General features: G+C 33.6%; 1 protein-coding gene across 1 annotated transcript; it reads right to left on the reverse strand.

Moving 5' to 3' along the window:
• Window positions 1-6,708: 6,708 nt before the first annotated feature.
• LOC136814020 (pyruvate dehydrogenase [acetyl-transferring]-phosphatase 2, mitochondrial-like) lies at window positions 6,709-14,977 on the reverse strand. Its single transcript, XM_067070526.1, has 3 exons — window positions 14,890-14,977; window positions 9,373-10,473; window positions 6,709-8,655 (listed from the first exon to the last, which is right to left on the reverse strand). The coding sequence occupies exons 2-3, from the start codon at window positions 10,367-10,369 to the stop codon at window positions 8,021-8,023; spliced, it is 1,632 nt and encodes a 543-aa protein (XP_066926627.1). The 5' UTR covers window positions 10,370-10,473; window positions 14,890-14,977; the 3' UTR covers window positions 6,709-8,020.
• Between the last annotated feature and the right edge of the window lie 61 nt (window positions 14,978-15,038).

A 15,038-nucleotide genomic window follows, 5' to 3' on the forward strand; every position in this document is an offset into this window, starting at 1 on the left:
CGGTAAACCTCTGAAGGCGCTTGAAAACTAAACATCTGAGGAAAATAGTTCTCCAGCGGAAAATTCTACAACAAGAATCTTGTTATGCACCAGAAAGTCAAAAAATAATCTTTTTGTCTGATACGGAGCCCTATTTTCAAACACAATCACGCAACTTTGTTGTCATACCCAGTCCTTTTAGACAAGCGTGGTTCTTACGATTTCGAGATGACATATTTGTCAGATTGTTTTGTTTTCACACATCTCTTTAGAGCTTCAGCGTGGTGTGCAGAAGACAATCACAATCTGATCCCAGGTTAGGATATCCGCTAAATTAACCCTTCACCAATCGGCTTGTAGAAACTTAAGTTACAATCAATCCGACATTTTGTAAATACTTTTAACGTTTATCTTAATTTTTTTTACAGATTTTCTATTGAAATAACGCGAAATCGTAATTTTAGGTGAAAATAGAAAAATATTCGAATTTCATTTTTCAATTAAACAACTTTCTACTCAGAGACAAATGTTTGGCTTTTAAATATACACCATACTGTACTGTACATTATCGGGGAAAAAATGTCGGGGGAAAGTGACGAAAATAATTTGAAGGGGTGACGAAATTTTTCCCCGACGAAATATTTCCCCGACATTTTATCACCCGACCAAAACTTGTACCCGATTTTTTTATCCCCGACCAAAACATTTACCCGAAATTTTATACCGCAACCAAAATTCAAATCTAATTTTTTTACACCTTTATTTACCGAAATTAGTGCTTTAAAGGGACATAACAGTACTTGCGAAATTTGTAAACAAACTGTATGCAGCGGATACAAAATCAAAACAAATGTCACATGTCAAAATAAAACATCAAACCAAATATGGCTAATTTTGATTGTTCAATTGTTTTACAAGTTTGTTTTGGACACGTGATTTTAATTGTTCTCTTTAATGACACCTGGTTCGCGCAATGTTTACATTTTACTACTTTAATGTCCCTTTAAACGTCGAATTACAAGATCCATTTTCGAGCTAGTGAAGCAACGATGTAAAAATAATAGATAACCAACTACCTCTAGAAGGCAATTCTCCCAAGAGAACAACCATTGTTCTCCTATTGAAATGAGCACTCTATTAAAAAGCTCTGTGTGCAGTGCGTGTTATGCTTTTAGCTAGATTTTGACACACTTTTTGACATCCACTGAATTGATAGAAAATTTGAATTGTTATTTACTGCAAATTTTGGAATTTTTTTCAAAAGATAAAGGTACCAATCTTTAGACAAAAGGACTACGGATCGGCCTGATACCACTTAATCTTCATCTGGATAAATAAACGCTCATAAAATGCTGTTATCTGAAAAATATATGTGATTTGAAATGCGATATCTCACGAATGAAAAGTGCATGAAGGTTGCCTGATACAAAATAAACAGATGAATGTTTATAGAACAATAATATCTAATTAAAAAATTCCTTCTGTGAGGCTGCCTATAGGAAAATACACTTTTTCTAACCCAAATTTTGGAAAAATATACATCACGTGATCCATTCTGTCCAATAGAAGGTTGCAAATGAAGCAAGTTTTTATTTAATTGCACTTTTTACGATGATTAATATTTTTACAACCGTAACACGGATGTTTTTTGAGAATCAAGGCAAGTTGGTTATCTATTATTTTTAGGGACCTTAAGCAACTAGGACGGCGACTTGAGGGAGTACGTGGAGAAAATATTAAAATCTAATGGTAAATTTTATCCGATTTTACTATGGTTTAATAGCACGTGAATGGACTTTAACAAAAGCAAACTTTGGTGAAAAATAATATTTTATCTCCCGAGTGATTTAAATGATTAATTATTATTGTACTCTTTTATTACCGCCTTCGTCTTAGAGAGAACGTCGAAACATGTTTTTGAAGTCGCCTTGTTATTTTGAAACGTCCAGTAATTACCCAATTAAATCTAAGTATTCTCATGAGAAAAGTATATGAAAAGAATGAAATCTTTTTGTGATTCAAATGTTGATCCCAAAAGGGATTTGTTATTGTTGGATGCTACAGTTCTCACTACAACCGCCGTCCTAGTTGCTTAAGGTCCCTTTTACATCGTTGAGTGAAGGAACCCATTTCTTTTGGACAATTTAGTCGGGTGAAAGTGAGGAATTCGAAATTTTGGTCGGGGAGAAGTGACGAATTTGAAATTTTGGTCGGGGAAAAGTGAGGAAAACGCCTCTAGGTGACGAAATTGTTCCCCGACGAAAAAAAACCCCGACCAAATAAAACTCCGACATTTTTTTCCCCGATAAGGTACTATAAGTCAGAAGACGATATTTGCTAAAATCCTTATCATCTTTTAGGTTTTGACGTTTGACATGCAATTTACATGTTTAGATTCTCTTGGGAGTTTGAATTCTATTTAAATGCCTATTTACTGTAGTTGTCGTAATTTTAATTTTCTTTCAAATATATTGTTTGTCTCAGAGAAGCACTGTCCACAACTGCTGGTTTGTTTAAAAGTAAAGGAAAAGCCTAATTCTACTGAACTACAGTATACGCATTAAAATTTCATCTTAGGATCGTGTAACAGCTATACCAAAAAAACTCAAAACTTCAAAATTAGCCGTGGAAAGAAGACGACGGACGATAAATAATAAACAAAGATCTTTTTTAGGGGAAAAAAGTCGGCGCTATTTGAGTAATTTTTCGGCCTTCTTACTAAGAATTTCCTAAGATAAATTTCCACCCGATTTTCCCAAAACTTTTACATGATCCCCCGCCCAAATTCCGACTTCTTCCTCAGATAAGGTATAAATTTGTTCAATTTCTTTTCTTTTTTTTTTTTGGGGGGGGGGGAGGGGGTTAGGGTAGTACTCCCAACAAATAATTTATAAAAAGTTGATGTTACTTTGTGAATTTTATTCCATGGTGTATATATCATGCGATAAACTAACTAAAGAAAGATAATTAAAACACATGCTTATGAGCTAAAACAAAAAGTACATAACCAAGCTACACTATAAATTAAGACATTTTTTTAAAACTAAAAACTTGCACGATTAAAATTAAAACCTGTTAAATTTGTTTTTTAAAACCCTAATAGAAAATATTATCCATCGAACTCTAAAAAGAAGACTAGAATGGCTTATATTTTTCGAAATCCGTACGATTCTAGTCACTTTAGAGTTCGGTTGGTTAAGTGTGACCCAAATGGTTCTTATCTCCTATGAGAAATGCATTAAATACGTAAAAATGTATAACAACTATATATCTAATTTTGTACAAATTTTTGGATTTTCTATTACCATTAATATAACAATATTACATATTTTTCAAAAAGGGTTAAATACTGAATCATACGGTCAAAAAAAAAGACAATTTTTTATTTTGCTACTGGCAGTTTCATGCCACTTTTGTGACAATCTTCAGAGTAGCAACATAAAAAATTGTCTTTTCTTCCTGACTGACATCGCTCTACTTATGTATCAAGCACTGTAAAAGACTGAAGAATTATTTACCAATAATGAATCATAGAGTTTTTTTTTGGAATGAAAAAGTGGTTTTTATCTGTCCGAAAAAATGTTGATTATGTAGAGAGCCATTATATGACGATTCAACAGAATTAAAGTATAGAATTAATCTTCAAAATAGATTCATTATCAGAATTCTTATTATCCTCATTAATTGAAATCATGCGAAACTTCTTCCTTCCCTTGACTGGTGTTGTGCCACCCAAACAAAATCGAAACCAAAAATGTGTAACAATTGCCATAAGTGCATTGGACCTCTATTAAAACGAAGGCTTTTAAAACAATATTAATTTTATCAAAGTAGGCAAGTAACATTTACTCTTGAAATGGTAGGTACACCTTAGATTTATAAAGCCCGAAGGGTAGATGTCGTGCTTCGACTGAAAGTGTGCCGTGGTTAGGTAGAAAATCCTACCTATGTCATGTGAAATTACAATAGAATTTCAGCTCTTGACCAATCAGAAGCTTCGCGGGTTTTCCGAAAACAATAGCAATAATACTTTTTCCGATAGTCACTTTTTTTTGCTTGCGATGGCTTAAAGTACGACGTCTAGCCCTTCGGGTTCGGGCTTTCTAAATCTGTGAGGTACACTCAAACTATAACACCTCCCGATAAAATTTGAAACAAACGTCGTGTTACCATGTATTTACAATGCTCTTGTCTGAATGAGAAAACCTTCAGAGATTCGTACCCAAAAAAACGAAAACCAGTAGAATTAGTTCAATATCTAACTGGTGGCTAGGAGACGTAAGCAAAAAGGTTGAATTTTTTTATATCGGTCACGCAAGAAACTTTAAATAAAAGAGATTTATAAAATGTTTTATTAAAAGTTCCTTGGGTCACATGATCAAAGATGATCAATATCGATAGAAAATCTGAATTAGTTTAATTGGGTGAATAACATTTCCATTCCAATGCAACAACTTCCCCGATGGGGCTATTCCAGAAATAGTCTGTACCCCCTATGTTCAGGAGGTGTGACGTCCTGGGTGGTCTGAAAAATAAATCCAGGGAATCCAGGGCGGTCTAGTTTTTTGAATGATAAAATCCAGGGGAGTCAGTAAAATCGGGTTGAAAATCCAGGGTGGTCAGTATAACGAGGTCGAAAATCCAGGGTGGTCCAAAGAAATGGGAGAAAAAAATCCAAGGTGAAAAAAATCCAGGGGGGTCACCTTAAAAAAAAAAGATCTCCTCAACATAGGGGGTACAAATTTTTTCTGGAATAGCCCATTTTACTTACCATCCTCTAAATTCAATACAGCCCGACTTCCAGACCAGGTTTATTATTCGATTGACATTGGTCTGTGCACATTAAAACATCCGTTTTAAAAATCAGTTCAAAATTTCATAAACAAGTTCATTAATATTATTTGATGTATTATTCATCGACAGTATCAACTGATGCCTGCTTCTGCCGTAACCGAGCGCTTCGTCGTGGTTGTAATCCATTCTGACTGGACGCAGATGACGTCCTTTTGGATTTTAATTTATGTTCACTCTCTGCACTGCTACCGTACACCAGCTCGCGTATCAATGGGAATCGAACTAAAAACATTTTCCATACAACAAACCAACCTATATGAATTGAAAAAGATCAAAATTTGAAAAATTTGATGGGTAATTTTAAAATTACTTTGAAATAGGTAATTTTTTTAATATAAATTTTTTCCGTTCGGTCTGAAGTACAGAAATGGAAATAGTAAATCATTTCAAGACAGTGTTTCAACGAAAAAAGACCATGTATGTAAGGAAGTATAAAAGTAAACGAATTTTGATGAATTTTTATTGAGTGACTGTTGATATTCAGATAACTTGGGTGCAAAACACAAAGAAAATGACATTTGACAGCAGGTAAAAAAGGTACAGAACATTATAATCTTCCCATTACAAAATCAGAGGGTGCGAGTTAGGTAACAACCCCTTTTCACAAATAAGTTGGAAGGTTACACCGCGTCGTTCACATGAATGAAGGTTCAATCTCAAAATAAGTGTCTTGGAAAATTGAAAATCTTGCAATTCTGTTCTGCTTTTGAGATTGGCCTTTTTTTCATATGAAAAAATTGACTATTTCTCTAGATGGAAAAAGGGCAATCTCAATCTAAAAGATGACCACCACAGTAAAACTTTAAATTTTGTAAGGTACTAATTTTGAGATTGAACCTTTAGTCATGTGAACGACGACCGGAGTATTGAAACAGGGGTGTTAATTATCTAGTAAATGCATCTTACCAATAGCAATGAGGACGAAAACCACCAAAACACCAAATATCAAGCCAGAAAATGCTAACGTGTTATCTTTCACTTTATGCCAAGTTTGTTCATTGAATACATCTGCAAATATCTTCGTTATTTTGTCCATGGCTTTCAACTAAATATTTTTCTAATTTTTTTGTTATATTTTGTGGATTTTTTTTGACCTGGTAAATAAAAGAATGAATTTAGAACATGAAAGCGTAAATTTTCAAAGGAGGAAATCCCTAGAACTCAATTAAACTCAATAACGAATACACGCTTTTTTTATATAAGAAACAGAAAATCTTGGTTCGAACTTGGATGTTCTCACTTCTTTCGAAATGTTCAAGCTGGAAAGTTCTTGAGTGCTTTAAAAAGAGTTTAAAATCTGTATCACGTTTTGACAAATAAAAAACCATTTTAAGAATTTCTTATAAAAAAGCTTGTACACAATTGCTTAATCTTCAAGATCCCTAAATGTCTACAACTACTAGACAGTGTTAAAAGGTAATTTCCCAGACACTAAATTCCAAGCATAACTTAAAAAGTCCTATCTTATTTTACGTTGAAAGAAAAGATAACAGCTATAAAATATTCCCCGCCCACAAAAATATGGAGAAAAATTAGAAGCAAGGCTATGAAAGAAGTAAAGTTTTTAATAACCTTTTTAAATAAAGGCTTCGGGACACGAGAGGTTTATTTCGCGTTGATGCAATGCAACATGTTCCATCCAACACAAGAAAAAAAGTGTGTGTCACGGTTTCTTTTCTTGTTTCATGGGTCAAAAAGTGAGGGAAATACCCAAAAGAATCAATTTTGCTCCATTGTCCCAGGGACACGAGAAAACGTTTCAGGTTGGTAGGATGGAGCATGTTGCATTGCACCAACGCGAAAAAAAACTTCTTGTGTCCCCAAGCCTTAAATAGTTGGTCAAGAAAAGAAGCCTAACTGAGAAAGCAATGTGTCACGTTCAAATCAATATTACATCAAATTTACAAATTGTAAAATAAAAAAAAAGTGCCTATATAAACAAAAAAATGAAAGGTAAGAAAATGTAAAAACGAAGTATTACAGGAAGGTAACCCATGTTGCTACCAAGGAATAGAAGGATTCTATTGGTTTATTGTAAGAACTTACGTCATTTCTAACCAATAGAATGGCTTCATTCCCTCAAACGGTCCATTGTTTTCCCTGAATACTTCGATTTTTTTGGAAACTGGAATCTCAGAATCTAAGAATCATGTTATTAGACTTCGTAGTGCGACCAATATCTAGTCATTAACAAAATTGATCTAATTCAAAAAATAAAGCTAGGTTGGCTGTAATACAGTATTTTCAATGAAGTATAAGCCCGAAAGGCTAAAACCGTGTCTCCTTGGTAGGATTTGAAGCCACTAAATCCTACAAAAGTTGTGCGGCCTTGAGCGGCCCGTGTGCTTTTTATACAAATTGCGGATTGAAAGTAAAATTTTTTGTTAGATTTAAAAAAATATATCACTCGAAAACAAAGTAATCGCTAAATCCAGCCCGTCATCAAAAATACGTCGTATATTTTAAGGCTTCACTTTTTCTTGCCTGAGAGAGGTTAAAGATTCGATTCTAGCCCTTCGGGCTTATACTTTATTGAGTATTCTAGAATTTTAGCCTGGAAAGGTCGTAATAATATTAATATATTTTATTATTGTCAATTTTATAATCTCTTTGAAACAGAACACAAACAGTAAAAAATAGTCACAAAGGCATATTTGGCATACTTTTGATACTTGTTTTATTTTTAAAGTCGTCAAATTAGCGCGCATGTTATTAAATCATTTGGGAATAAATTTCGCTAACACGCAATCAGTTTACTTCTCCACCGGTACGAACGTCAAAACAACGTCAATCTGACGTCAGTAATGCCCAAATAACGTTAGATGAACGTTAGATGAACGTCATGTGCCAATTTGTTTTTCCTTCCCGACAACAAGAACTTGAAAAGTATGTCGACAGGAGCTTCAAATCAGAAAAAGAAACAAGTTTTGTCACCAATAAAATATATACATCACAAAGTCAAATGGGTGAAACTCTTACGGAATCTAGTATATTTTTAAGATACAAAATTGATACAAATTTATCAAGTATCGAGTATCGAAATTCGAAAGGTGAAAAAACCCACTGGGTTTAATTTTTCAAAATTCGGTCTTTCAATATTGTAGGTTCTGAAACACACGTTATGAAACGTATTCCCGCAAAAGTTTCTCTAAGCTAAAATTACAGGTTTAAATAGCTGGTCAACACATCACTCTAATTCACCACTCGGTGTATCAACTATAGCAAAACTTTCGTCATTCGGGTTCGACAAAAACACCACCATGATCGAGATATCATCCCTATATAGCCTAGTATCAGGATATTTCATAGAGAGCATGGCTTTCAGGTTAACTTTATCATAACCACCTAAGGCTTGCCGTAACAGAAAACTAGCGACGTTTTCGTCTTCGACATCCAAGAAGGTATTGGCGTCGATTTGATCGCAATCCGGAACGTTATAAAATTGAGCTTGCTCTTCCATAACTGCCGTTCTACGGCCTTCTAAATAAGACACAACAAGCTTGACCACCTCATCATTACTAAGCATGTCCCATAAACCATCGCTCGCTAACACAATAAAACGGTCGTACGGCTCTAGTTTGTAATGAAAAACCTCAGGCTCTGCTATCAGGTAAGGTGGTGTTAGAGAGGACGAAAATGGTGAATATCTAAGCACGTTCTTGAAAATTGTACATAATTCTTCAGCTTCTAGCTTGAATTGAATATCACCAAGTGCTCTTAAAGGTGCCAACCGCCCTAATAACCGCCCATATGATAGACATGACCGGGCTTCTTCCGGCGGATGTTCGGATATGATCCGCTGAACTTCCGATGAGTTCGATGCTGAATGAAAAAACAAAGTAAAAAAATCAATAAATATTAATAAAATATCAATGAAAAGGCATTTTTTACAAGTATGCTTCGTCCCTTCCTTTTTACCCTCTTGCAAAAAGCTGCCAAATTTTACAAGATTCTTATCAATGACATACACAGAATTTAATAAATTTTTTTATCAATTTTCAATTATTCATAAACTGGCAGATATGCATATTTTATTCTATTTTACCAAATTTTGATTAAATCCAGACCAAATTATTTTAATAATTGAATTTTTCTAGGGTAAACATTTTGTCAATTTTGAATAATTCAAAAGTATTTATCCTTTGCATTAACTTTTTGGGCTATAGGGAAATGATAGTAACGTAAAGTATAAATTTTTGATCAAATTATTTTTGCACACAATATGCAATATGTTTTAAAAACAACATGGGATACTTAAAAACAAAAAATTCCAGTTTAAAAGAGCATGCAAGTTATACTGACATGAAACATTTCAAGATAGGATTCTTGAATGAGCTTCAGGTCAAGTGCCCAGAATAAAAGAAAAAGATTCGATTTGAAATCACAACATAAGTCATAAATGAAACTTGATAGATATTACAAACCCATTTATTAACTTCAATTTTTAAGTTATCGCGAGTTGTAAAAAACCTCAGTTTAAAGCTTCCAAGTTAAAAGACTCTTGAATTCAAAATTGGAAAAGAGAAAAAAATAACCAACCTGCAGTGTGGTCATAAGTCAATTGCACTGATCTCCATTTTCCATCTTTATTTGATCCTAGAACGGCCCTGCAATCACCAAGGTTTGCTATATGTAGATCATTCTCAATGATATAAGCCACTAAAGCACAACATCCAGAAGTAGCCAAATGAAAACTTTCTTGACACAGTTTATCAGTATTTGCAAGGTGTAAAATTTCTTTTATCACGTCTTGGTCTAATTTAATAAAAGCCTCTTTAATAGCATTACTTATGTTTATGCTGACTTTCTCAGCCTCTGTCTTTCCAAGCATCTGCATTAATGACGCAGTCAGTGGAGAACTTGGCTTTGGTGAGCTCTCGTTATGAGTCTGTATCAGATCTTTCATATATTCGTTAACCTTCTCAACCCAAATGTCAGAATTAATAGAATTTTCAATAATATACTCGTCATCATTATTCAAAGTTTCAACAAAATTTTCTATATCAAGCGTATCTGAAATTTGGCTTTTATCAGCTAGTGAAGTGTGGATATAGTAAGGAAGCCTTGCTTTCATTTGTTCTCCATAAACAGAGCCACCATGACCATCTAAAACACCAAATAGCAATCCTTCCTTAAAAGTAGATTGGGTTAAAAACACTTGGTCTTCATTTGGTTCGTTTGATTTCAATTGGTTTATTTCACATTTTTCAACCACTTGGGAATCAGGGAATTCCTCAATTGTCATTTCATTTTCACGTATGATTTCATTGACTTCGTTATCTGTCATTGTTAGTTCACTGGCATCTGGAAATCGGTATTGGCTCTCATCAAAATTAGAAGTGTGTCTAGAGCGGTATTGGTGGCGGCTACCCGGGCGCCGCCTTAAGTCTTGATTGTTGTTTCCATTATTGGTGCTTGCTATAAAGCTAGCACATCTTCGTCCAAGTGTTTTGAGTGAGAAATATAATTTCCAGTGAGCAGTAGGACCCCAAGCCCATTGCCTTGAAGAGGCTTTTACGTAATGATAGCCTTTCATTTAAAATAATCAATATCAAATAGTCATTTTGAATGAAGTTTGTAACAGTTTGATATAAGATTCCATCTTATGTTGTCAACTTGTTGTAAAAAATGTCTCTGGTTCTAAAATGTTAGAAAGATAAAATGTCAAAGTGTTTTGTGCAAATCATAATTTTCAAATCTTTAAGAAGATAAAGCCACATTAAGATATAAAGAATGTAAATAATCTTTCAGCTTTATAGAAATATTTCAATTGAAAAAAGAAAGAAACAGCACTGTTTTACATCAAGCCAAAGTATTTCCTTTATCTGAATAACCAATATGTTAACTAAACTGGGCAAAATTTAACTAGAAAAAAAACAACAGAAAATTGTAGAATTTAAGAAAAACTTTACTTACTAATTAGCTAATTAGGTATAAACTAGTGGAATCTTTCTAAGATTGTTCCAAATTAAAGCCCTGATCATCAAAGCAACCTTGAAAACCAAAATGAGATTTTTTCAAATTGAAATATCAGATCAGTATTATTACCTCTATAATTACCTACTTTTTACTGATCATAAGCATGCAAATTATGCTACTTAAAAATTCGGAAAAAAACACACAAAATCTATAACTTCTTCAATCAGTTAGAATTTAGCTCAAAGTTTATACAACTTGTCTTAGCTTTACACACCCTACACCGACACAATTATTTTCCTGCAGAAGAGTTTAACATTTTTTGAAAACAATACTTTTTCTTCATTCTAGGCTCTCAATCATTCAATCTATAATATCTCCCAGAAGGGCACTGACCTCGACGACAGGAGAAAATTTGACCCTGTCAGATGTCTACTAAATTTTGGATCCTGTAAGAACAAATGCTAGAAAAATTTTCCTTTTTTCCTATTTTTTCTAAAAAAGCCAAAAGTCTACCCTAAAAATTTTGAAAATTGGTAAATTTGGGACAGATATCTTTAGAGCCTAAAAGAGATCCCTGTTTCATTCCAGCTTGGGGTTCAAGTTCTGTATGTGTTTTTCCCCTTTTTTCTTCTTTTCATCCATTTTACTGATTTGACCTCTAATCACTAGTGCAGGTCCATTCATTTGCAAATAATTGTACTTCAGTTTAAAATGTTTGGAATAGAAATATTTCAATCGACGGATATACAAACAGGGGAAGGTAGTTCGTTCTGGTAGACCCTATCTTTACACTGTTCACTACACAATAGTCTTATACTGGAGTCTCTTAATGAGTAGCATTTGTCTTTAAGAAACAAGGAAATGGTAAAATCTTCTTAAGAAAAAGTGAGTTTGTAAGATTTTTTATCTACAGTTCATTAAGCAGGATCGTGTTTTCATTTTGATATATATAAGCTCTCATGTTATTTCTAACATCCCTGACAGCTGACAATAAGGCAACACTAGACTTTAATACCTATTTTCTTTTTTACATTTCAACAATACAAAGCTTCCATTTAGTTGACAGATAAACTCAAAAACAAAAATTTTTGTTTATATTGAAATTTGCAATAAAAAAAAGGACTCTTTGGTCTCTTCTACTGAGAGCTTCTGTAAGTTGCTCCATTGGAAAGTCAACCAATATGATTACCTAATGTGATAAAGGCTAATAACCACTGGTCCTAATTTTTTGCGCAAATGCCTTTTCATCTGACAGACGGTCTTAAAACTGTCCACCCTATTAACGACATCTTTATTTGTTTCAGTCAGCATTTCTGAGGATTGAATTTGTTGCAAGATTTAGATTGTCAAAAATTCTTTCTGGTTTGTTGATTGGATAAAAGTGCTTAACTTTCATTTGATTGGATGTTACTTTTAAACACTTGATATCATGGCAATTGGATTTCATTTTAATGACTAACAAGTCATCAATGAATTAAGCAATCAATAAAAGAAAGCAATAAAAGACTCAAGCAGTGAGTGGGCACAAGTGACTTTTGCCAATCTTGGGGATTTGTTTCGTGAGTTTTATTTTAAGTCTTCCCTGATTGGCATACATGAAGAAGTAGAAGAAAAACTAATAATCTACCCTCTTGAAAATATGTGAATTGTTTTATTTTGTTAAATTGCAACAGTCGTGAAGACATGTTTTTTGTTATCCAATAGCCCGATGTCATGTTGGATAATTAAAAACTCAACATTTCAATGGGAAACAACAACAATAACCACAGCTTTTCTTGCATCCATTGGCACATGGAGTTATCGCAATTTATGCTGGAGTTTTTAATTTTCCAACTTGACATAACACCTAGCAAAAGGTCTATTTTGTTTCTTAAAATAATTGAGTTCCAGCAAATAAAACTTTGTAATTTGCCAAAATAAATTATTTTCTAAGCACAAATTAACTTATTTTATGCATGGATCACAGGCTGTACATTGTAAACTGATCGTTAGATTGTGCATCTTAAAGGGATAACCAGATAAAAAATGAATTCAACCAAAAGATTCCTTCCATACCATAACTTTGTGTAATGCTGGCATACCTTGTCTAGTTCCGTCATAGCAACTATCTGGTCACTCAAATGTTTATAAATACAGCACGGCTGGAATTGATATTCCGGGGATTAGAAAAAGCTATACCTGTTATCTTTTTTCTTTGAACAATCAACAAGCCAACATTCAACATTGTTAAATTCCACACACTTCCTCATCAGAAACTTTTAGAATTATCTGCCATTATGACTTTCTTAAAGCAGCTCCAAAATTTACCAATCAGGTTATGTATTGGAATTCCTATGGGAGTTCTTTTCCGAGATTTGTAAAATAGCTAAGGTCGGCAAAAACAATTTTCCCGGTGGTTTGAGGAAAAAACAGAACTGCCATCATTTGCTTTTTATTTAGCCACAATATATCTAAATTTACGCTATCACATGCTGAAAATATCAATGATATTGATGTACTTTTTGTATATTTCAGAAAATAAACACTTACAAATTGAGATTTGATTGTTTATCATTATATCATTATATTTCGATCATTCTATCGTGGACGCAAAATAAGGCAGAAGTAGCGCCCCGGGCCATGATTACTGCCTCATCTCTATTATCTTAGGGGAAAACGAAAGTGATCGATATTCTTTGAAGAAAGAACGTCTATTGACCAAAATATGTATTTTGTGGTTGAGAATCGATCTTATGAAGATGAAAAAATCTGTTTGTTTAAAAAGTTTGTTTATATATTAGTTTAATAGTATCGTACGAAAATCTGAAATTTCAAACTGTCATATATCTTCTTCAGAATGTTTTCTCTTAAAAATATTTTGTGGTTTTACTAAGTACCATGGGATTTATCTGGTTATCCCTTTAAATTACACCAACCCTCTTTTTGAGACCATTTTTCCCAAAACTGGTGATTTTTGCAACGTATTTTACAAATTGATACTTATAAACATTTCCAAATGACAAAATGTAAAAACAATTTACAATTCAACTGAGGAAATTTTTTATGATTTTCTATCACAAACTTCTTTAAATTTTTTTTGAAAAAGTCTAACCCTTCTAAATCAAAATCTTATAAAATTGCTTACCCAGTTTGCCCGAATTTTAGGCCTTTTCACATCTTGAAAACTGTTAAGATTTTGAGAATGACAAAAGAATAGAGATGACAAAAAAATGATATCAAATCAACAAATATTTATTTTATACCTAGGTATACTAGTACTAAGGGCTGCTTAAAAAACATTTAAAATTTGGGGGGACCTATTTTTTTGCCTGGGACCTAGACCTGGGCTGACCCTGTGTGGTCGTACAATGGAAGTATTGCATTGTTGGAATAGAAAAGATAAAAAAGCTAAGTCTATCTTAGCCTTTTTTTCAGCAGTTGTCTGGGGCGGAAGAAGTTATATCGGATCGCCAATAGTCACCATTTTTCTTTTCCTATCTCTGATACTGTCTTTCTCTTTTCTGACTGTCTGAGCTTCTGAGACTTAGTTTCTCAATTCTGACTAAGTTTTCATACCTGTATCATATTTTGACCGGTCATATCATCGCACCGTGTTGGGTTCGAACCACCATCAAAGAAAGACCTTCGGATTTGGAAACCAACGCCTTATCCGTTCGTTGAGCCAATGACGCACAGCAAAGTAATCACACAATTCATAACATATTAAACCAAACTGACCCTAACTGATAATAACCGAACCCCCATCTCATTCCGGGGTGACTATCAGCGATTCGTGGATAAGAAAAAAACGAAGGTAACTTTAGGCGACTCGATATAACGATGTCCGTCTGGTCTGGTGCGTTAAAAGAACACGAGATCGAGAGAGAACTTATCAACATCACAAAAAATACACAGGAATTTGGCCTGAAAAGCTGAAAAGGACTGTAAAACTGCTCTAAGCTAAACTTCACAAAAATTTCTTGGTTAAAACTTTAATCTCCAATAACTTGAACAATATAACACACAAAACTAAATAATCCCACCTCCAGACATCCCTCCCTGTTGTTCCTGAGATGACTCTTGTGGCAAATTTTCGGATTAAGATATCAGAGAAGAATAAGAAATTTAGATCCTGAACATTGTGGGGAGCAGACTTACCTCTAATTTTTTGATCTGGCAATATATACAATGTTGGCGATAGGTGCTGACAGCTGAGCTGGAATTTTTTTGCCTTCTCGACTGTTCAACCAAATTTTCTGAGAAGGTGAAAGTGAAAGAAGAATTGAAATAAATTATAGATTTTTCTC

Source organism: Clytia hemisphaerica, unplaced genomic scaffold (genome assembly GCF_902728285.1).
Source record: "Clytia hemisphaerica strain Z4C2 unplaced genomic scaffold, Clytia hemisphaerica genome assembly, whole genome shotgun sequence".
Lineage (NCBI taxonomy): Eukaryota > Metazoa > Cnidaria > Hydrozoa > Leptothecata > Clytiidae > Clytia > Clytia hemisphaerica.

What these genes read in the sequence shown, in the direction of transcription:
- LOC136814020 (XM_067070526.1), bottom strand. Translation starts at nt 10,369, where the DNA reads ATGAAAGGCTATCATTACGTAAAAGCCTCTTCAAGGCAATGGGCTTGG. An exon ending in GACTTATGACCACACTGCAG is followed by an intron (nt 8,656 to 9,372) that starts GTTGGTTATTTT and finishes TTTTTCATTCAG; the next exon opens with CATCGAACTCATCGGAAGTT.